Below are 22,849 nucleotides of genomic sequence, written 5' to 3'. Positions count from 1 at the left end.
GCATCCTTAAAAGAATAGTTCATCCAAATTTTCATCCACCCTCATATTGTCCCATATGACTTTCTTTCTTACATAAGACATAAAAGGAGAGGATAGGCAGAATTCAAGCCTTAGTTACCATTCACTGCATTTTTCTATAGAGTGAAAGTGAATAATGGCTGGGGCTAATATTCTGCCTAACATCTGCTTTTGTGTTCCACCAAAGAAAGAAATTCATACTGGTTTGGAACAACATGAGGGTGAGTAAATGATTACAGAATTTTCCTTTTTTTGTGTGTGTGTGAACTTTCCCTTGAAAGGAATGTTTGGGGTTCGATACAAGTTAAGCTCTATTGACGGCATCTGTGTCATGCTGTCAATTACCACAGAAGACAATATAGATTGGTTAATAATTCAGTTTACAGTAATGTGCTTACTTAAAGGCATTTGGGAGGGTTTGAAAGCAGAAATGTGCAGCTCAGAAAGATAGGGTTCCCATGTATCCTGGAAAATCTAGAATTCTGCAGTCATGGAAAAGCCATGGAAAATGAGAAAAATACCTAATTGTCCTGGAAAATAATTATTTGTCCTGGAAAATATTTTATTATAATAAAATGGTTTGACTGTGTCACTAACAATAATTTTGTTACATGTACAAAAAACAATTGGTACTCGGGATAGGTGTCAAATACACAAATTTGAATAGTTTTGTCACTGCCGGCACATCAACGGTGGTGTCATGAACGAAGCCCTGTACCGTACATTTTCTGCTCATCTGCTGTCATGTCTGCTTTGCTCCGACGAAACAGTTTAAGTATTGATAAAGTGCAAAATATGATTTTTTTTCATTCCAACATTGCTGTTGTGTTAACTACAAAAACATTTGAGTTGTAAACTTTAGACAATGACAATGGTCAGACTGCTGATTTAAAAAACAAACAAATTCACACCCTGAGGTGGTAGCGTGGTGATGCGGTCTTTACACCTCGGGATGTGAATTAATTTGTAATAATTCAACGATCGGAGTCTGCTTATACCACGGCTACCACACATATAACCACAGCCCTATGATTTCTGCGATGTGAAAAACAGTGATACAATAAATACATCCAGCCCTAAAAATGGCATAAGCTATAAAACGAAAATGAATTCAAACTGAATGTTTGAATGCACAATTAATCAAATTGAAATCGTGATATATCCTAGTGTGGTCTTAAAACTGCAAAATGCTGTGATTTAGTTGAATAAATAGACTGTATAATCTGCATGTGCTGCATGCTTCAAAATGATTGTCTGAAGCTGCTCATACTCTGAAAACATCTCATCATGATCATCACGTGCACTGTGTGTGTGTTTGTGTAGTAGATGACAGAGAGGAGAGCGTTCTGAAGCATGCATCACATACAGACTATGTCAGTGGCACCTGAAACACATAAGGGCAAAACATAAACACACACTGACAAAAACAGACAGGGAATGATGATGCCACAGCCCTCGTCAGACAAAACCTAACCTGACAGGTTGACAGGACCTTGACATCACCGAAGGGTGCATGGCGGCAACTCGCGCACTGCAGTAACCCACCACCGGACCCGTGGGCCCACAACAAGCATGTACACGAAACACAAGACAGACAGGGGATGATGATGTCATGGTCCTCATCACACAAATCCCAACCTGACAGGTTGACAGGACCATGACGTCACCGGAGAGCTCACACAAAGCACGTACACGAAACACTGAGGCAGGCTGATACTGCCACTGTCCCGTCAGGCAGAACCCCAACCTGACAAGGTGAATGGACCGTGACAGTACCCCACCTCAAAGGGACACCTCCTGGCATCCCAATGGGAACATCAAACAAAAGAAAAAGACAGACAACACGAACACTTAACAAAGAACAGAAAACATCAAAGAAAGGGAGGGAAGGGAGGGAAACCAGGGAGGGAGTTTGAGGAAAGGGGACGGGTCTGGCGGCCTGGGAGGGGGCCACAGGGCAAAGGCAGGGTCTAACGGCCTGGGAGGAGGCCTCAGGGCAAAGGCAGGATCTGGTGGCCTGGGAGGAGGCCTCAAGGTGGAGGCAGGGTCTGGCGGCCTGGGAGGAGGCCTCAGGGCGGAGGTGACACAGGACTGGGTGGTGGTCACAGGGCAGGGGGCGGGGGGGAGGCTCAGGGGGCGGAGCCATGGGGAGCTCAGGCGTGGATGCCGATAGTGGCAGGGGAATGGCCTTCGTGGCTGTGAGAACTGGCAGTGATGGGGGAACAGCCTCTGTGGCTGTGAGCACAGGCAGTGGCTGGGGAACAGCTTCTGTGGATCTGAGCACAGGCGGTGGCTGAGGAACAGCTTCTGTGGCTGTGAGCAATGGCAGTAACAGGGGAACAGCCTCCATGGCTGTGAGCACTGGCAGTGACAGGGGAATGACCTCTGTGGTCATGGGCACTGGCAGTGGCAGGGGAACAGCCTTCGTGGCTTTGAACGTAGGTGGAGACAGGGGAAGGACCTCCATGGTCGTGGGCATTGGCGGTGGCATGGGAACAGCCTTTGTGGCTGTGAACACAGGTAGAGACAGGGGAATGACCTCCGTGGTCATGGTCGTGGGCACTGGCAGTGGCAGAGGAACATTCTCAGTGGCTGTTAGCACTGGCAGTAACATGGGAATGGCCTCCGTGGCCGGGAATGCTGGCAGCGACTGCAGAACAGCCTCCGTGGCCATGAGTGCTGGCAGCGACTGGGGGAATGGCCTCCGTGGCTGGGAGGGCTGGCGGCAGCAACTGGGGAACAGGAGCCCTTCTCCTCCTCCTCTTCCAGATGGCCGGGAGCACTGCTGTGAAAGCGGCTGTTATAACAGAGGATTTTGGCACTGGGATGGCCGAGGCTTCAGGCACTGGCTCTGGGATGGACAAGACTTCAGGAACAGGCTCGTTGACCGTGGCAGGCATGGGCACTGGCTCGTTAACCATGGCAGGTATGGGCGTTGGCTTGTTGGCCATGGCAGGTGTGGTCACTGGCTTGTTAACCATGGCAGGCGTGGGCGATGGCTCATTGGCCGTGGCAGGCGTGGGCGGACAGCAGCGGGGAAACGGCCTTCGTAGCCGTGGACATCATTAGTGGCAGGGGAATGGTCCTCGTGGCCGTGGACATTGGCAGGGAAATGACCTCAGTGGCCGTGGGTGCTGACAGCAGCAGGAAAACATTCTCCATGGCTGTGGACGCTGGCGGTGGCAGAGGAGCAGGCATCTGGCTCCTCCTCCTCCCCCGGGCAGTGACCGGTTCATCACACTGCAGCGCGACCAGGTCGAACACTTGGCAGAGCTCCACGCCGAAATCCAAGAATGAGGTGCAACAATGGCATTAATTGTCCCACATGGTGATTTCCCACTCAGCAGCCTTTCCGGTGAGGTGCAGGATGACATAAGCCACCTTCATTCTCTCCATCGGGAAAGCAGAAGGCTGTGAAGTGAAGAACAGCACGCACTGGGACAGAAAGGCGCTGTAAGATCCCTCACCTGAGAACAGAGCTGGAGGGAGAATGCACACCTCTGGGTGCCAAGGGGCATGGGGAATCGACGAAGCCGATGGGGGTGTGTCCTAAGATGAGCCGGGATCAGAAGATAGGCAGAGCTGTTGAACCACCGTGGTGAGTGACAATGATCCCACATCAGACATGACACACGAGGGGGTTTAAATAAATGGGGAACAAACAAGGGGCAGGTGCCGCTCGCAGCTGAAGGTTGTAATGACAGGTTGACAGGACCATGACATCATGGGAGAGCGCACGGTGGAAACTTGCGCACGGCGGTCCAAAATAACCTGACCCGTGTGCTCACACAAAGGGGGTACACAAAACAATGAGGCAGGCCGATACTGCCACGGTCCCGTCAGGAAGAACCGTGACATGGGGGACCCAAGATCAGATGGTGAAATGTATAAAGGGGACTGGCCTCCCACCCCCATTCGAATGGCAAAACTTTAGGGGGGTGACATTGCATATACTCCTGTAAATAGGAAGCTGCGCCTCTGGGTCCAAAGCCATGCCCCATAGCAATTTATGCTTATTTTTACAAAACTGAGGCTGGAGTCAAAATTATTATATTTCAGTCTTGACAACTCAGATTTAGCATGTTAATGTGGGTACAATATTGGTCTTGGCAGACTAGATCATCTATGCTGCTGCTGCTGCAGTAGGAAGTATGAGCAAATTACTGCTAGTACAAACACAGACATACTGAATTAAGCATGTGGACATGCTGCTGCTGCTGCACAATTAGAAAACACATGACATGCTAGCAGGGTTTGGAGGGTTACTTTTGAAATGTGTTCCACTACAGATTACAGAATACATGCTGTAAAATGTAATTTGTAACATATTCCGTTAGATTACTCAAGGTCGTTTTTTCTGCATTATTCTCTTATCGCGATTCAACTGTGTGCATTTTTCCGCGTGCATCCGCTTTCTAATTTTAGCGAGATTAAACTGCATGCATTTTACTGTGCACACCCATTTTCTCCTTTGTATTACACTGATTATTGCATCAATCTCAAAGCACCGCTTATCAAGAACAAACATAATAACAAACAATTGCATGAGGGATTCACATCAATCTCAAACCCTCGCCGCTCAAGAACAACCATAACAACAACAACAACATCAAGCAATTGCGGTAAGTCATGTCATCCGCTCATGTTATTGATACCTGCATTACATGCCACGTTTACTATAGCTTCCGTCAGCAGTGAGGGATTTAGATGTGATGAATGTAAGGAATTAGGCAGACAGAGAAGGTTAATGAGTTAGAGACACGCATCCGATCGCTAGTGGAGATCAGTGAGAAAGAGAAGCTGGTAGATACTGTTTCAGATGCGGGTTGTACAGTGAGCAACACACACACTTTGGTTCCGGCTGTAGAGCCCCCGCAGCAGGGCATTTGGGTGAAGTCTCGGCAGCATACTCGCTCAGCAAAGCGATAACACTCTCCCGTTCCTGTTAGGGTTTCCAATCGATTCTCCGTACTCAGTGATGCACCCACTGAGAATCATGTTAAAAGCGCCCTTGTTATAAGGAGATTCTATTGTAAGGAACATAGAAATATAGACTCCAGCCACTCTGTTTAAATGCATTTCGGGGGCTCGGGCATCTGACATCAGATCAAATTTACAAGTGCTGGCAAATGCTAAACGTAGATTTTCTAAAATTGTTATTCATGTCGGCACTAACTATGTCTGGCTTTGCCAGTCGGAGATCACTAGAGATAATGTTAAAGAGGTGTGTGAACTTGCAAAAACGATGTCAGACACTGTAATATGCTCTGGCCCCCTCCCTGCTCATTGTGGTGACAAGGTTTACAGTAGATTAGTGTCACTGAATGGCTGGATGTCTGAGTGGTGTCCGGAGAATAGCATAGGATTTATAGACAATTCGAAGAGTTATTGGGGTAGACCTGACCTGCTAAAGAGAGATGGACTCCATCCCTCCAGGGAAGGTGCCACTCTCCTCTATAGTAATTTGGCTCATAGTCTTAATAGTGATAGTATTTGCCCAGGTCAGGAAGCAGAAAAACTGGCTAATCCGAACGTCTGCTAGCTGCCTTGAGACGTCACACAGATCATATAAATGACAACACATAGAGACTGTATCACCTAGATATCATATAGAGACTGTGTCTGTTCCCGAACTACCAAACACAAAAATCATAAAACTAAAAAAACAAAAAACAAACAAAAAAAACCCAACATCATATAAAGGTAGGGCTACTAAACATTAGATATCTTTCAACCAAAGCATTAATTGTAAATGAAATTATTACAGATCATAGTTTGGATGTGCTCTGTTTGACTGAAACCTGTCCTAAACCGGATGAATATATTAGTTTAAATGAATCTACTCCCCCAGGTTATTGTTATAAACTTGAGCCTCGTCTGAAGGGTCGAGGAGGAGGTGTTGCTTTAATTTACAGTGACGTTCTAGCAGGTCTAGACAAGTGGAGCTGGGGAGGTGGAGGGTTTCAGAGAAAACTCTCACAGCATGCTGCAGTAAAACTGGCTTACTTGTAAACCTTGCAAATGTAAAATGTTAAGCAAATAGAGCGTACGCAAGTTGATTGGCTAACCGATTACACGTCAAAGGACCTATCAACTTACACCATGTGAGCCAGTTGGCTTGACATACCACATGGGAGCGAACTGATTGGCTAACAGATAACAAATTCAAAGAATCCTTTCAGCTTGCACCATTCAGAGTTGCATGCATGAACTAATTTATTTATTATCTACCGCATTTCACTAAAGCTGTCAATAGAGCTTAAATTGTATAGAACCCGGAACATTCCTTTAAAAATGCACCTTGGGAGAGGGTTTTCTTATTCACATTTCTTAAAGGTTATTCAGATAAAGTGTTACCCAAAAATAGTGACAATATGGTTACGTACAATATGGTCTTAATAAGTCAATCCAATACTCTCAGGCTAAAGAGGTGCAGGATGACCTGTTAAAAACCCGTGAGGAGTTGCAGAATGTGATAGCGTCCCCTGTGGTTGCCTCCATGGCTGCGCCTATGGCTGCTCCTGCCGCTCCAATGGAGAACGAACATGACGATCATGAGGACAACAACAGCACCTACAGCGCTGAGCTCCAGGTGGAGGGTATAGAGGACCACCGCAATGAGGAGGAGCGCATCACAGAGGCAGAGAAGAACGAGCGTGTGCAGAAACAGCTCATGGTAACTTGTGCACACATTTATTTACACACATAACAGCTACAATTATTTTTGGAGTGTTTAAGTAGGGGGTTTGAGTTATCCCACTGACTTGAATCTGTATGCTATGTTCAGTACTGCAGACTAACATACTGGTCTTACTATGTCTGCATTATATAGTATGTATATTGTGCAAAGAATGCAGATTTTCTGATGATCTGCTACATTTGCCAAAATGTGCAGGATACAAAAATGCACAGAATAATGATTTGAATAAAACCAGTTAATTTAGATGTTACTATGACTCCTGACAAAACATAATGAGTTGCTTACTTAAAATTTTCATTCAAAAGAGTTGTTCTTGAACGAAAGTCCGAAACACTACTAGTATGGATTATATTTTAATTTCATAACTTTGATTACACCTCCCACTGTCCACTTTTGTTATTTTCATTAGTGAGTAACTATATTAAAATTTATTTGCAGGCCCTGAGCTCTGAGCTGGCCGATGCCCGCGATGACTCTAAGAAGACTCAGAATGACATTCTGCACAATGAAAATGTACGAGCCGGGAGGGACAAGTACAAGACGCTTCGTCAGATCCGAATGGGCAACACCAAACAGAGAATAGATGAGTTTGAAGCCTTGTAATGCTGATACATTCTCTGATAAACCTCTACCACCAGCAGCACTCTGCTCATCTCCCCCATTACTGTTTAAGAGTGTATTTGTCTAATTATCTCTCATGGTCTCACTTATTTACATACATACTCCAGTAAAATGATACTTGTGTACACACTACAAAAGTAACTTTATTCTTTTGACCAGAAAAGTGCACATTGTGTGCAATGTCAAACATATGTTTACATTGTCAATGTGTGCCTTCGACACTCAAGATCCTATTTATGCTAATTGTACCAGATTGTATTTATCTGTTGCCATCTTTTATTGAAGCTTTTTGAAAGCTCTTTTGCTTTTTTCAGAAAGCTGTATTGTGTTGACTGCTTTTTCATGTAATATCATGAAAAGCATAACTTCCTCTCAAAATTAAAGGTTTATAGCTGAAAAGGACAAATCCATGAATCAGCAGGTGCAAATATACCATGATGATATGATTATTTAAATCTTAAATGTGATCAAATAGAGGCCATAACAAACAAGTCAATGTTTTTACTTGTTTTAAAAATGCTGCATAGCAAATTAGATTTGTATCTTTCCATGTAAACTTTTTAAATAAATACAGTATATGAAATTGTTTAATGATTTGAATTCCATCTGCTGTCCAGTTACTAAGAATGATAAATGGATGGTCAAACATGGTTAACCCTTTAAGCTCAGATTTGACATACATGTTAAATGTAATCAGGTGTTGCTTATAAACCATGTTTTTTCTTATAACTTCATGAAAAATAAACAGAACTTCATACCATACCATTACTTAGAGGAGGGGATTACCGTTGAAACAAGCCCACACACAATGTAATCGGATAGATTATTAGATGAATCATTAGATAATCCACATAAATCGTATTAGGATTCATATTGCTGCAACCAGAGGTGAAAGTCATCTATATGGGCAGAGAGGACGTTCACTCTCATTACATGTGGCCACCAGGAGATGGCGCCAAGTACATGACACAGACTCAGTGATGGCTTAAATGACACAGAATGGAACTGAATGAGATCTCGTTACTCATGCCTGCATGCTCTGGAGAGAAAGCATAGTTTAATTATTGTTGTATTTGCATGTGTAATTAGTTCTTATGTACAATTATTATGTTTTATTTGTTTGGAGAGGCTTTTGGACACTTGGAGACGTTTTTGGACACTAGGATAAATTATATTTGTAATGCTATAACTTTTGATTGCTTTGTAGTATCAATATAAAATTTTACTCATTTATGGGTGACATGATTGTCACAAAACAAAAGCAGTTTTTTCGGAGCTACCTTATTTACAGTTGAAGTTAGAAGTTTACATACACTTAGGTTGAAGTCATTAAAACTCATTTTTTAACCACTCCACAGATTTCATATTAGTAAACTATAGTTTTGGCAAGTAGTTTAGGACATCTACTTTGTGCACGACACAAGTAATTTTTCCAACAATTGTTTACAGACTGATTGTTTCACATTTAATTGACTATATCACAGTTCCAGTGGGTCAGAAATTTACATTCACTAAGTTAACTGTGCCTTTAAGCAGCTTGTAAAATTTCAGAAAATGATGTCAAACCTTTAGGCAATTAGCCAATTAGCTTCTGATAGCCTAACTGGCTAATTGGAGTCAACTGGAGGTGTACCTGTGGATGTATTCTAAGGCCTACCTTCAAACTCAGTGCCTCTTTGCTTGACATCATGGGGAAATCAAAAGAAATCAGCCAAGACCTCAGAAAAAATGGGACCAATTTTCAAATGCCTGAAGGTACCACGTTCATCTGTACAAACAATAGTACGCAAGTATAAACACCATTGGACCATGCAGCCATCATACTGCTCAGGAAGCAGACACATTCTGACTCCTAGAGATGAACATAGTTTGGTGCAAAAAGTGCAAATCAACCCCAGAACAACAGCAAAGGACCTTGTGAAGATGCTGGAGGAAATGGGTAGACAAGTATCTATATCCACAGTAAAACGAGTCCTTTATCAACATAACCTGAAAGGCTGCTCTGCAAGGAGGAAGCCACTGCTCCAAAACCACCATAGAAAAGCCAGACTACAGTTTGCAAGTGCATGTGGAGACAAAGATCATACTTTTTGGAGAAATGTCCTCTGGTCTCATGAAACAAAAATTTTACTGTTTGGCCATTATGACCATCATTATGTTTGGAGGAAAAAGGGTGAGGCTTGCAAGCCGAAGAACACCGTGAAAGATGGGGGTGGCAGCATCATGTTGTGGGGGTACTTTGCTGCAGGAGGGACTGGTGCACTTCACAAAATAGATGGCATCACGAGGAAAGAAAATTATGTGGATATATTGAAGCAACATCTCAAGACATCAGCCAGGAAGTTAAAGCTCAGTCAAAAATGTGTCTTCCAAATGGACAATGACCCCAAGCATACCACCAAAGTTGTGGCAAAAAGGCTTAAGGACAACAAAGTCAAGATATTGGAGTGGCCATCACAAAGCCCTGACCTCAATCTAACAGAAAATTTGTGGGCAGAACTGAGAAGGCGCATGCGAGCAAGGAGGCCTACAAACCTGACTTAGTTACACCAGTTTTGTCTGGAGGAATGGGACAAAATTCCAGCAACTTATTGTGAGAAGCTTGTGGAAAGCTATCCAAAATGTTTGACCCAAGTTAAACAATTTAAATGGTAATGCTACCAAATAATAACAAAGTATATGTAAACTTCTGACCCACTGGGAATGTTTTGAAAGAAATAAAAGCTGAAATAAATAATTCTCTCTACTATTATTCTGACATATCACATTCTTAAAATAAATTAGTGATCCTAACTGACCTAAGACAGGGAATGCTTTCTACCATTAAATGTCAGGAATTTTGAAAAACTGAGTTTAAATGTATTTGGCTAAGGTGTATGTAAACTTCTGACTTCAACTGTACAGTACACATTGTAAAATCAGAAAAATAAGAAAACAAATTTGTCTCAATATTTTTCAGCAATTTCTTATGCTGAGAGTCTCATAATTTATCATAACCTATATTATTTAAAAAATGTAAAAGTTTTCTTGATATCAAACAATTTGCCCTCCTTGTTTTTTTTTTCTTTTCTTGTTGTTGTTTTTATTTTTAATTATAAGCCTTTAATTTTGGGCATGCCACTGAAACAGGAAATCTTTAAAAACACCTTCAGAGCTTCAAGGGTTTACTTATCCCTATGTTGTTGTTCCAAACCCATATAACTTTCTTTCTTCCATAGAACACAAAATTAGGTGTTAGGCAGAATGTTATGCATCTTCTATTTTTTTCACAATGAAGGCTAATATTCTGCCTAATTAAGTCATATGGGTTTGGAACAACAGGGTGAGTACATGATAACAGAATTTTCACTTTTGCGCAAACTAAATGTTCTTAATACTGTCAAAGACATATATGTTTTAAATTAACCTTTTTGTCAAATGTATTTGGAGAAGTCTGTGACGCATGGCATAATGTTTCCTGTCTTATGGTGACTAAACAGCTGTTCCATTTTTAAAAGAAAATAGAATAACCACAATCTGGGACTTGTTTTCCAAAGACAACAGCACTCTCTGTCTTGACAGCAAAATCATTCGAAATGTTACTACCCAGATGTCCTTCACATATATTTAAAGGAACTCCACTGTCATTCATTCAGAATGATGCGCAGAGAGGCAGTAAAAAGGCAAACTGCTACGCAAAGGATGCGCCTGCACAAGCCCACAAAGGGCCACTGATATTTACTCAGAAACTAGAGCATTAATTATGTTGCTAGACAATAATTTATGAAGCCTGGAAACCATTTGTTGAAATATGCAAAGTGTCAGCTAACAGTGCAAGTGATCAGGATCGGAAAAAGTTTTAGTAACCATTTGCTGCATTGAGTTACTTTCCTGTAAACCTCCCGTAGAAATCTTCCATAGATGATTCGATGATTTCCAAACTTTTTCTACTTGATCTAATTCTTAAAAGTTAGTTTTGTTGGTGTAACCTAATGTATTCAGGTTGATTCATTGGTTAAATAATATTTTTGTCTTGAATCAAACCAGTTAATTGCTGACTCTTTGATTCTTTGATTTTAAAATGCAAGTGCATTTATTGTGCATGTGTTGTGACCACACATTATGTTTGCATTAATTAAGTATAATATATCTTACCTCCATAGAAAAGTCATTATACACGAGGGTGATTAATTGCAGAAAAGTTGCCCTGGGTTTCCAGCTTTAAGCTTGTCAATGCTTACATGGAAATGCAACACATCACATTACTGGGTCCATGTTATATTTTACATGTAATTACTATTAATTACAGTAGTAAAAATACTAATCAGGTATCTTTAAAAACAGCTCCACAAAATAATTGCACATTAAGTACTTATTAATTACAATGTTATTACAATGTAACATAGTCATTGTAATGTAAAATGTGACCAGAGATACAAAGTATAACCCCCTGTTTCTTAGTCTCAGTTGACCAGGCAAACTGCAAGGAACATATAACCATATATGGAGTGTGTGTGTGTGTGTGTGTGTGTGTGTGTGTGTGTATTAATCACTGGGGGTGGTGCTGAAAGAACAGCTCCCACAAAACACGGCTTCTTTGAATAGCAGTCCCTTGTGACAGGTTTTCCAGGAGATCCTCTTCAGCTAGATCCTTGCAGTCAAGACTTACACGGGAGCTATGAACCACGAAAGTTCCCATATGAGGAATACCAGAGCTTTGAAAACTGAGGGATATTTTGAGGTGACTATGAGAAGATGAGGAAGCAAAACGTGCGGACACTCGCCTTGATTATCTGCACTTTGTCCTATTTACTCATTGGAGCGGGAGTCTTTGACGCTCTGGAGTCAAAGCAGGAGGAAAGCCAGAAGGGCAAACTTGATAATCGAAAATTTCAACTCATGCACAAATATAATCTCACCAGATTTGACTTTGACCGAATTGAAAAGGTTGTGTTGCTTCTGAAACCTCACAAAGCCGGAGTCCAGTGGAAGTTCGCCGGGTCTTTTTACTTCGCCATCACTGTGATAACGACCATAGGTAATTTTCACTCAAGTCATCAAGTTTTTAAATTGTTTTGAATTTTCAATTAACTTCGTTCGATCTTACAGTGTGAATATGGGTCTAAATGTATGTATTTTTAATATAGGTAATCTACCTGTTACGATCATCCATTTCTTTTCTGAGACAAATATGTAAATAAAGAAAAAATGCTAAAGATTCCGGTCATTGCTTCCGGTGGATTCATTAATTCTAAATGAAAATGGGTTATTTTTAAAAGAGCAGTTTTGATAATGTGACATTGTCAGTTTTCTCTCTGTATTTTAGATCATACTCTCTGTATGTTACAATACTTGTTGGAACTACATTACATGTATAGAATATACTGTTTTACTCCCCTTTAACCCTCATGTTCTGTTTGGGGTCTGGAGACCCTCAAAGACCATGTCAAAACATAACTGAACTGTCAGGTTAATCTTTCAGGACTTTTCCTTATCATATGAGAAGTGAATACAAACAGAATTATTATGAGATCTCATAATATTATGTTTAAAACACGATTAAATGCAATGAATTTACAAGTACATCACCAAGTACACAGAAAAAAATTGTAGTGAGGTTTACTTAAAAAAACCTAGGAAACAATTTTCACGCAGAAATTGCTAGTAAATTTAACTGATACTTTCAAGTAAAGGCTACACACAATTCGTGGTGGCTTTAATGAGAAAATCTCAAGTAAATTTTACTTTGTAATTTTACTCACTCTATGTTTGTACATTTTATTCAAGCAATGTAGCACTTTATATCATGAACGGGTAATTTTGAGTAGAAAATGAACTTCAGATTTAAAAAAACAAAAAGTTATCATACTTATCAACAAAATCAGCAATTAAAACAGTGTAAATCAACTTGGAAACAGTAAACCATACAAGCTCATAAATTATTCAAGCCCAGTGCATGCTGGTAACACCAGCTTTGAAAAGTTAAGTGCAATTTACTTATTTATTTACCTGTAAAATTGACTTAAATTAGCCAATAAATATGACAAGGTTTTCTTCTTTAGAAATGATACATGATGGCCCATTGTAAAGAGAACAAACAATCATGAATAATATTTACTTATTATTTCACATATTTATTAAGCTAGCACATTAATATTTACATGTTTAAATTGAGTACAAAGGTAGAATTTACTTAATATTTTCTAGTTCACGCTTAAACTAAATTATTCAATGTAGAAAGTACTTAATCTTTTCTGCTATATTTTTTTTACTTTTTTTTTAAAATCTCCTTTTCTCCCAATTTGGAATGCCCAATTCCCACTACTTTAGTAGGTCCTCGTGGTGGTGCGATTACTCACCTCAATCTGGGTGGCGGAGGACAAGTCTCAGTTGCCTCCGCTTCTGAGACCGTCAATCCGTGCATCTTATCCCGTGGCTCATCGTGTATGACACCGCGGCGACTCTGCATGTGGAGGCTCATGCTACTCTCCACGATCCACACACAACTTACCACTCGACCCATTGAGAGCGAGAACCACTAATCACGACCACGAGGAGGTTACCCCATGTGACTCTACCTTCCCTAGCAACCGGTCCAATTTGGTTGCTTAGGAGACCTGGCTGGAGTCACTCAGCATACCCTGAATTCAAACTCGCAACTCCAAGGGTGGTAGTCAGCATCAATACTTGCTGAGCTACCCAGCCCCTCTTTTCTGCTATATTAACTTTACCACAATTTTTCTTTTCAGTGTGCACTTCTGCCAGTTTATTTTTATTTTTGTTATTGTATTTTTCTGCAAGTGTTTATACTAAGTTTGGCCTGAAAGGAAGGGGAACAATGTTATTCAACTATTTGTGATGCAGCAGAGGGCTAAATCTGGGTTTTGATAAGGTCAGAGAAACATATTATAATAACTTAAAGGGAATATATTAGGTTAATTAAGAATTAAAATGATTAGTTTTTCATTTACAGGACTGAAAAGAAAGTCAGTCTCAACAGAACATGATGCTTAAATGATCTATTTCTAGAGTAGAATAGAGATTATGTAATGCCATAATAAAATGACTAGACAAGTAGACTATTTACAAACTTTGTTATCCCAGTTTGCTTTTGAAAAAGTAATCTATGGTTCTTTTTGGTATCTCAGTACTGAGAGCTATGTAGAGAGCTTTTAAAAATCTCCAGGCTAATGCTGTATTAATCTGCCCTCATTGGGGAATTTACTTTATCATCATAATCATAACAAAATTGGGATAGCTAAGTGTATTGGTCGTCTATAATAATATTTACAAAATGTTAAAGTACATTCAGTACAAATAAACCTGGGGGGTGTACATCTGCTGAACAGTCTGTTTACTTTATTAATTTTCCTCCCTGACTTGTTAAAGGTCAAATGTTATTTCAACTGACGTAAACCCTCAAAGAGCACTAACATTATTTTGTGTACAGCTATGGAATGGTACTTTATAGTCCCGAGGCAGTCATTAATTCTATGTTCCAAACATAAAATCACATAATGTCTTCAGTGAAAACTTTAAACAACCTATCCTGTTCTACTCTTCATCTCAAGGTTATGGCCATGCTGCCCCCAGTACGGATGCTGGGAAAGCATTCTGCATGGGGTATGCACTTCTGGGCATCCCCCTCACCCTGGTGATGTTCCAAAGCCTGGGCGAACGTATCAACACTGTCGTCCGCTTCCTGTTGCACAAAGCCAAGAAATGCATTGGTCTGCGGCGTCCAGAAGTCTCCATGGCCAACATGGTTATCATAGGCTTCTTCTCCTGCATCAGCACCTTGTGTGTGGGAGCAGCTGCCTTCTCCCACTACGAAGGTTGGAGTTTTTTCCATGCCTTCTACTATTGCTTCATCACCCTCACCACCATTGGTTTTGGGGACTACGTGGCCCTTCAGAAGGACAACGCTCTCCAGAATGACCCTCATTACGTGGCCTTTAGTTTTGTCTATATCCTGATGGGCCTCACAGTAATTGGTGCTTTTCTCAATCTAGTGGTGCTACGGTTCATGACCATGAACATGGAAGATGAGAGAAGGGATGCAGAGCAGAGGGCTCTCCTCTCCAAAGATAAGCAAAAAGCCCCTCCTCCACGCCGCACAGACCCTCCAACCCCTGTTGCCATGGGACGAGACAAAAGGCGAGGACTGAAGAGTGTCTATGCAGAGGTGCTTCACTTCCAAACAGTGTGTTCTTGCCTGTGGTACCGAAGCCGGGAGAAAATAGTGATCTTTCCGCAGGATCTGTCCTTCAGTGGTGCGCTAATGGAGCAAGGAGATATTTCGCCCCACCTCTTCTTTGAACGTGGCCCCACGGGCTGTGTGTGCAACCCCCAGCGCTGCTCAACCATTAGCACTGTGTCCGCTGACCTGAGAAACATCTCGCCATTTAGGCTCTTTTCCAAGAGACGCAGCTCTGTCTGAATAACCTCAGGTTCTTGTTAGGAGCCACTGTAAATGTGTATTGTTTTACATAATTTCTTTTCATAGATACAGATGCTTGAATGGATCACCCAAGGTTGAGGTGGAACGCTAGATGTTTTTTGCAGTTATTAACTTATAAAAGAACACTATAACCTACATCTATACTCTATCATATCACTTTTTGTTTGATGACTATTAATGAGAATTCCAGTGGACTTCTACTTCAAATAACTCAGATAACTCAAATAAGACCCTAAAAGGGTGCAATATACAGTATTTTGGCCATTCTGGACTAAAAAAGAATGTCTAAAAAAACACATCTAATCTGTAATATTATTTAACTTTGTTTAGATGGCATACTCATGGTATTATTACGCCATTGGTTTGTCATTTTTTTTTTTTTTTGTTTTGCATTTTTTACATTCCTTTTGATTGTTTTCAAATTACTTATTTGACAATGGCATGTTGACCAAACTATATCTGACACCCTTTATTAAATATACTATGATTAAATACTATGACCCCATGAAATCGCTTGATGAACACATTTATATTTCCTGTGTTGACGCATTTCCTATTGAAACAGGAAATTGATGTGGGACATAACGAAGTGCTCATCCTATGAAATCATTGCTGACGAACGCAGTACATTCCTGTGTTGACTTACTTCCTATTGAAACATGAAGTTCAGGAGGGATATAACGAAGTGCTTTTCCCTTTTTAAAAATAGCCAGTAGCCTTTAATTGACATCAGAGCCATGAACCATAATTTGATTTTTTCTCCCTTTTTCACCCAATTTGGAATGCCCAATTCCCAGTGTGCTTTTTTAAGTCCTCGTGGTCACGTAGTGATTCGCCTCAGTCTGGGTGGTGGAGGACGAATCCCAGTTGCCTCCGCGTCTGAGACCATCAACCCACGCATCTTAACACGTGGCTTGTTGAGCGCGTTGCCACGGAGACATAGTGCGTGTGGAGGCTTCACGCCATCCACCGTGGCATCCGCGCTCAACTCACCATGCGCCCCACCGAGAACGAACCACATTATAGCGACCACGAGGAGGCTACCCCATGTGACTACCCTCCCTAGCAACCGGGCCAATTTGGTTGCTTAGGAGACCTGGCTGGAGTCACTCAGCACTCCCTGGCTCTTTGCTATTTCTAATGAGAACTAGGTTGTACCAGGAGGAGGGGATGTTTTCATTCAGGGTAGAACTTTATTGGACAAATATTTAGATATGCCTGTGAGTGCAAGCTGCGGCATCAATATTTTTGGCCCATTTTCACGAAACAGAGAGACTTTACATTTTAAATGCATATATATACTAAACCTTAATTTTATCCATCATATAGATGCCCTCAAAGCTAAAATCAATTTTGATTTTATGGGGTCTTTAAATGTGATATATGATGAAAGATATTGTTGCCAGACTCTACCCACTCCAATACTGTAATTAGTCTCCTGTAAAGTGCTGTACTAGACTTCAAGATGACCAACAAAATGAAACACCTATTAGATATTTGTTGATCCAGATGGCACACCAACATGACTCCTACTCTTTGCCCACCTCTGTACAGATTGTTAAAGGAATATCTAATCTAACCTTTTGAAGCCTCTTACAGTATATTAACTGGGTGGAAGTCATACGAAGTGATAAAATGGTATTTCAGACCGACAGAGCAAAGTTGTCTCCACACAATGATATTTGCGCAAATCTCACTGAGAAACCATATCCTGCCCAGTGCCAACACCTGGACAAGGGAATTGTATTAGACTATTGAACCTGGAGTACTTAATCACCCTTGCTGTTTAGCACCTACAGTAAATGTCAGCTTTGAAGATCAAGTATAAGTGTGACCTCGGTCTGAACTGCGGCTCTGGGAAAAATAGCAGTTCTCCCATACGTGCTCTGACAGTTCTCCAAGTGCTCTCAGCAACGATCTGGACATCATGTCCTGTGAATCCCCCATGACTCAGAGAGGCCTTGCTGCTCAGGCTATGTTTGGCCCACACTGGAGAGTGTGCCATCTTCACATCCTGCCAAGGAGAAAGCGCTTTGTGCCCAAAACTTTGCCTTCAGCTATTAAACATGCATGACACAGTGACAGAAGGAACGACATTACAACAAATGCCTGTACTGCCCCCCATGGTGGCGGCATCTGTTGCTCTTCCTTCTATATTTTTTTTTTTTTTTTTTTTTGATTTGGCATCTACAGTACGCCCATGAGAAAGGTAAAAAATATCTTTGTCAATGGGGGTAGGACATAGTGTACAGTGCATTTATGTTTCTATTTTCATCCTTACTTAAGAAACCAGGTCAAAAATATCTCTTTGCTGATTGGAATCTCAAAATAATTCATTTGAGACTCATTCCTATTTTGTCCATGGATCTGAGAGGAAATTCCTGCTTATTTGACATCATACTAGGCACATTATTTGCATGAATTAATACTTTTTTTGTATTGGTTTATTTTGTTGTATTAAAACTTCAAAAAGATATTGGAAATTTGAGTCACTTATGGAACTAGGATTAGATATTAATATGTATTTTCACTTAACACAGTCTGTACTGTAAAAGGTCTTAAAGAAATGTTCTGGGTTCCATACAAATTGCTTTTAGCACAGAAAATCACATTGATAACATATAACTTGAAATACATCCACCCAGAATAGAAGCCCACTGCTAAAAGGATGATTTAGACATTTTTACTGCTCAAATAATACATATATGATCAGGGGCAGACTGGGAAGAGAAATCGGCCTAGGATTTTACATAGAAACTGGCCCAAAAGTTGTTGGGGGGTCCTTTTTTGCATATCACTGCCCCCTTCGGCATATGCTTTTGTTGTAATTATTGCTTGTTTTGCTGCAAGCCTATTGTGAGCTCTTTAAAATGGCTGTGGGAGTATTCTTGTCAGAGGGGTCACATAAATGCACTTTGATAAGAAATCATCTGCAAAACAAATATAAAGGAAATTTGAAAAAGTAAAAAAAGGGTAGCCTATTTCTGCAATATCCAATAAAGTTATTTTTACACCACGCTCTATCGTTTTATATTGTCTTTGTATTTTTTGGGGTGCGTCGATCCATTTGGCTTTCATAATAGAATGACGAGATGATCCGCACTCCGATAGTAAACGACTAATGTTTTTATTAATATTTATTTTATTACGTGTCGGCGCACAGGCCTTACTCAATGTGTAAAACAATCATCATATTCACCCTCTTTTTTATATACAAACCACATCTCTGTAGATTCATTACATGACTTTACCTATTCATTGAATATATATTATTGAATATATTCAATCATGATTTGTCACAAGAATCAATTAAACGATCACCAGGTGCTAACAATAAAAGACACACAATTAACTCTCAATACAATTTACTGACCCAGATACAACTGAATGCAAATTTACAAAATCACAACATGTCACACACACTCACGTATTACAAAATATACATGATTTTATACAATCACTAAACAACAACAGTCAAATGTGATCCACTCATTGAAACATCAGGTATAGGCCTATGCCGTCATTAATCAATGTTAGTGTTCACATTTTGAATTTCTGTTGATGTCCTATGCCAAAGAATATATATCGTCAGTGGAATGTATAATTATAGCCTAATTTGATCAAAGGAAAATCGATAGGTCTAGTTCTCCATTCAGATTATTTGGGGCTAGTGCTTTAAGTGTATATATATATATGTATATATAGTCAGGGTTGGTAGGGTTACTTTTGAAATGTATTCCACTACAGATTACAGAATACATGCTGTAAAATATAATTTGTAACGTATTCCGTTAGATTACTCAAGATCAGTAACGTATTCTAAATACTTTGGATTACTTCTTCAGCACTGGTAGATTTTTTTCACTTGTTTTGACTATAAAAACTCTGCCAGTACAGTGAGACAAAATACACATGTTAAAAATACATTCTCTGAAAAACCTAAATATCTAATGCAGTGTTGTTTCCAAAACAATATAAATCAAATTGAACTTGTTTTAAGGATTTTTAGATATTTTTACAGGAAAACAATACAAAAATTATTATCAAGAATACGATTTTTGCCCTAATATCAAAGGTATTACTAATTTACTAATTTACTAACTAATTTTCTTGATAAAAAAATATGATTGTGCCTGGTAACGTGCATGTAAAATGGCTAGAAATCGCATTTTAGCTTAGCGTAAAGCTGACAGTTTACACAAGGTTTATTTCTATTTCTTCTGCTCCAAACCTACTTCAAACTTACTTCTCTGTCTGCTCGTATGAATGTAACACATCATAAGAAAGTGTTTCACCTGTTCAAATGCACTTTGGATCGCATCATTTATATGTATAAATGTTTTCCATCTGAAAGGACTAAATATTAAATGAAACAAATGACAATAAAATGCAAAGTAATCTCTTCAGTAATCAAAATACTTTTTGAATGTAACTGTATTCTAATTACCAATTATTTAAACTGTAACTGTAGTGCATTACAGTTACTTATATTTTGTATTTTAAATACATAATCCGCTACATGTATTCCGTTACTCCCCAACCCTGTATTTACAGTGGCATGCAAAAGTTTGGGCACCCCTGATCAAAATTTCTGTTGCTGTGAACAGCTAAGCGAGCAAAAGATGGCCTGATTTCCAAAAGGCTTAAAGTTAAAGATGACACATTTCTTTAATATTTTAAGCAATTTTACTTTTTTATATTCATCTTTTACAGTTTCAAAATAACAAAAAAGGAAAAGGGCCCAAAGCAAACGTTTGGGTACTCTGCATGGTCAGTTCTTAGTAACACCCCCTGGCAAGTATCACAGCTTGTAAAAGCTTTTTGTAGCCAGCTAAGTGTCTTTCAATTTTTGTTTTGTGGGATTTTCGCCCATTCTTCCTTGCAAAAGGCTTCTAGTTCTGTGAGATTCTTGGGCTGTCTTGCATGCACTGCTCTTTTGAGGTCTATCCACAGATTTTCGATGATGTTTAGGTCGGGGGACTGTGAGGGCCATGGAAAAACCTTCAGCTTGCGCCTCTTGAGGTAGTCCATTGTGGATTTTGAGATGTGTTTATGATCATTATCCTGTTGTAGAAACAATCCTCTTTTCATCTTCAGCTTTTTTACAGATGGTGTGATATTTGCTTCCAGAATTTGCTAGTATTTAATTTAATCCATTCTTTCCTCTACCAGTGAAATGTTCCCCTGTGCCATTGGCATCAACACAAGCCCAAGTATGATCGATCCACCCTTGTGCTTAACAGTTGGAGAGGTGTTCTTTTCATGAAATTCTGCACCCTTTTATCTCCAAACATACCTTTGCTAATTGTGGCCAAAAAGTTATATTTTAAATTCTTTAGTCTGCAGGACTTGTTTCCAAAAAGCATCAGGCTTGTTTAGATGTTCATTTGCAAACTTCTGACGCTGAAATTTGTGGTCAGGATGCAGGGAAGGTTTTCTTCTCATGACTCTTCCATGAAGGTCATATTTGTGCAGGTGTCACTGCACAGTAGACCAGTGACCCCTACTCCAAAGTCTGCTAAATCTTCCTTAAGGTCTTTTGCAGTCAAACAGGGGTTTTGATTTACCTTTCTAACAATCCTACTAGGAGTTCTCTTTGAAAGTTTTCTTGGTCTTCCAGACCTCAACTTGAACTCCACCGTTCCTGTTAACTGCCATTTCTTAATTACATTACGAACTGAGGAAACGGCTACCTGAAAACACTTTGCTATCTTCTTATAGTCTTCTCCTGCTTTATGGGCATCAATTATTTTAATTTTCAGAATGCTAAGCAGCTGCTTAGAGGACCCCATGTCTGCTGATTGTTGGGACAAGAATTTTTTTAAATTTGCATCACCTGGCCTTTCCAAACGATGATTGTGAACAAGCCATATCCCTAAAAAGCTAATTAAGGTCTGAGACCTTGGTAATTTTATCTGAGAGCTCAAATCTCTTGGGGTGTCCAAACTTTTGCATGGTGCTCCTTTCCTTTTTTTCACTCTAAAATTGTACAAAATAAAAATAATACACTAATATTGCTTAAAATGTTGAAAAGAATGTTTCATCTTTAACTTTATGCCTTTTGGAGATCAGTTCATCTTCTACACACTTAACTATTCACAGCAACAGAAATTTTGACCAGGGGTGCCCAAACTTTTGCATGCCACTGTATATATAGTATATATATATATAAAATCCCAAATTCAGTATCTCAGAAAATTAGAATATTGTGAAAAGGTTCAATATTGAAGACACCTGGTGCCACACTCTAATCAGCTAATTAACTCAAAACACCTGCAAAGGCCTTTAAATGGTCTCTCAGTCTAGTTCTGTACGCTACACAATCATGGGGAAGACTGCTGACTTGACAGTTGTCCAAAAGACGACCATTGACACGTTGCACAAGGAGGGCAAGACACAAAAGGTCATTGCAAAAGAGTCTGGCTGTTCACAGAGCTCTGTGTCCAAGCACATTAATAGAGAGGCGAAGGGAAAGAAAAGATGTGGTAGAAAAAAGTGTACAAGCAATAGGGATAACCGCACCCTGGAGAGGATTGTGAAAGAAAACCCATTCAAAAATGTGGGGGAGATTCACAAAGAGTGGACTGCAGCTGGAGTCAGTGCTTCAAGAACCACTACGCACAGATGTATGCAAGACATGGGTTTCAGCTGTCGCATTCCTTGTGTCAAGCCACTCTTGAACAACAGACAGCATCTGAAGCGTCTCGCCTGGGCTAAAGACAAAAAGGACTGGACTGCTGCTGAGTGGTCCAAAGTTATGTTCTCTGATGAAAGTAAATTTTGCATTTCCTTTGGAAATCAGGGTCCCAGAGTCTGGAGGAAGAGAGGAGAGGCACACAATCCACGTTGCTTGAGGTCCAGTGTAAAGTTTCCACAGTCAGTGATGGTTTGGGGTGCCATGTCATCTGCTGGTGTTGGTCCACTATGTTTTCTGAGGTCCAAGGTCAACGCAGCTGTATACCAGGAAGTTTTAGAGCACTTCATGCTTCCTGCTGCTGACCAACTTTATGGAGATGCAGATTTCATTTTCCAACAGGACTTGACACCTGCACACAGTGCCAAAGCAACCA

General features: G+C 40.2%; 2 protein-coding genes across 2 annotated transcripts in view; both read left to right on the top strand.

Annotated features, from left to right (window-relative positions):
- The window catches only part of ezra (ezrin a), a 45,955-nt gene extending 38,025 nt beyond the window's left edge, over nucleotides 1-7,930 (top strand). The window contains exons 12-13 of the mRNA XM_051722171.1: nucleotides 6,440-6,694; nucleotides 7,157-7,930. Of these exons, the coding sequence (XP_051578131.1) occupies nucleotides 6,440-6,694; nucleotides 7,157-7,321 (420 nt within the window). The 3' untranslated portion in view covers nucleotides 7,322-7,930. The remainder of the gene's footprint in view (nucleotides 1-6,439; nucleotides 6,695-7,156) is intronic.
- A 4,000-nt stretch (nucleotides 7,931-11,930) lies between these two features.
- Nucleotides 11,931-19,555, top strand: LOC127455545 (potassium channel subfamily K member 3-like). Its single transcript, XM_051723532.1, has 2 exons — nucleotides 11,931-12,356; nucleotides 14,890-19,555. The coding sequence occupies exons 1-2, from the start codon at nucleotides 12,074-12,076 to the stop codon at nucleotides 15,756-15,758; spliced, it is 1,152 nt and encodes a 383-aa protein (XP_051579492.1). The 5' UTR covers nucleotides 11,931-12,073; the 3' UTR covers nucleotides 15,759-19,555.
- The last annotated feature ends 3,294 nt before the right edge of the window (nucleotides 19,556-22,849 follow it).

This window comes from Myxocyprinus asiaticus, chromosome 17, assembly GCF_019703515.2.
Source record: "Myxocyprinus asiaticus isolate MX2 ecotype Aquarium Trade chromosome 17, UBuf_Myxa_2, whole genome shotgun sequence".
NCBI classification, from domain to species: Eukaryota; Metazoa; Chordata; class Actinopteri; order Cypriniformes; family Catostomidae; genus Myxocyprinus; species Myxocyprinus asiaticus.
The sequence above is the reverse complement of the archived record's forward strand: the minus strand, read 5'-3'. Positions and strand labels throughout refer to the sequence as shown.

Coding starts and splice junctions, on each gene's coding strand:
- LOC127455545 (XM_051723532.1), top strand. CDS start 12,074: ATGAGGAAGCAAAACGTGCGGACACTCGCCTTGATTATCTGCACTTTG. Junction 12,357..14,889: donor CACTGTGATAACGACCATAG/GTAATTTTCACT, acceptor CTTCATCTCAAG/GTTATGGCCATGCTGCCCCC.